At 37.7% G+C, this 1529-nt stretch overlaps 1 protein-coding gene across 1 annotated transcript in view; it reads left to right on the top strand.

Annotated features, from left to right (window-relative positions):
- Nucleotides 1–121: 121 nt before the first annotated feature.
- Nucleotides 122–1529, top strand: part of LOC106013295 — a gene marked incomplete in the record, with an annotated part of 5627 nt that continues 4219 nt past the window's right edge. Inside the window, 1 exon segment of the mRNA XM_013088598.2 lies at nt 122–510. Within this exon segment, the coding sequence (XP_012944052.1) occupies nt 495–510 (16 nt within the window).

Consider the following 1529-nt stretch of genomic DNA (forward strand, 5'->3'; position numbering starts at 1 on the left):
GAGAGAGAGAGAGAGAGAGAGAGAGAGAGAGAGAGAGAGAGAGAGAGAGAGGAGCACGCCTTATCGGGATTTCCCGAAATTTATGACGGCATAATGGGAATTCCTCAACTTAGATTACTAGGAAACTTGCGTATAATTATCTGGATTGTCCTTTATTCAACACGCAGGCCTGGGAAGAATTAGATCTGGAACTAGATTTAGTCAGACATCGAAATAACGACACGTCAATGTCGCATTTTTCTCGGAACAAACAAACTTTCAAGATTTCAAGTTAGCTAGCGCGGGAGACAGAGATTTGAGTAAAGAGAAGGGTCAGCAGTTAAAGTCGCTTCTTGACGCTGTTTCTTGAGCCAGCAGAGTGTCCGTTTTTCGTGGAGCTGTCTGCGGCTACAGTGTATTATTATATCGTATCATTATTTTATTGGTGAAATCGTTACCAACTAATCTCAAACTCCATTGGGCAAGATCGTGAAGAACTGTGCTTTCGGAAGAAAATGGAATCTCAAGGAGGTAAAATGGAATTAATTAAGGACTTCCGTAACGAGTAACGACCAAGCAATCACACATGTCACATATGTGGCCTAAACAAACACTTTAAAAAGAGACATAGCCTGACTCAACCCCTACCCCTACCCTTACCCCAAACCCTAACCTTAGCCCTAACCCTCTACCATGTTTCATAGTGGTCGCTCGTTACAGAATTCCTCCTTGTATAAATAGTTAATTAATATTCTTTGGGGTCAACGAATGACCCACGGACATATTCGCCTTATAGCATGAATTCATGGATAGGACAGGATCATTACAGTCCGTTAGGCTCTTCTATCTGTCGCTCTGTTTGTCTGTCTGTCTGTCTGTCAGCTGTCTGTTCCAGTCTCTATCTCTCTTTTTTATACTACATTATAAAGTGGTGTCCAAAAGAAGCGTGAAATGTAAATCACACAATCATCATGTTAAAACTATATTGCACTACCCATTCTTACAGCATACCGATTTAAAGCTAAACAAATTAATTTCAGAATCATCTGACACATTAATATTTCATCTTTGTTATGAGTGGTCCGAGTTAAGGTCATTCAAAATTAACTTTAAAAAATTAGGCTTGGCAAAATTGTGTGAAAATACTTAGCTTTAAATTAGTATGCCGCATTAGTGGGTAGTGCAAGATTTATAAACGATGAAGGGGTGATTACATTTACACATTTCTCTTGGACGCCACCCTATACATATAATATACACACATAAACAAATTAATAAACATACTGTATTCTTACAATACTACATAGAAAGAATAATGTAATATCTCTTTACTGATAGCTACAAACCACATGAATAGAATACAGTGAAACCTGCCTTATATAGAAGACAATTGCCCGTACAAACGACTACTTTACACTTCCTACTTCTCCCTTGCATTTTTAACATTGACATTGTGTCAGACTTCTCTTCTCTTCTCGACAATGGATGGTTGACTTAAACTTAAACAATTTCGACTGTTATTATTATTGCCATCATGTAATATATATATA

This window comes from Aplysia californica, unplaced genomic scaffold (assembly GCF_000002075.1).
Source record: "Aplysia californica isolate F4 #8 unplaced genomic scaffold, AplCal3.0 scaffold00774, whole genome shotgun sequence".
Classification (NCBI taxonomy): domain Eukaryota; kingdom Metazoa; phylum Mollusca; class Gastropoda; order Aplysiida; family Aplysiidae; genus Aplysia; species Aplysia californica.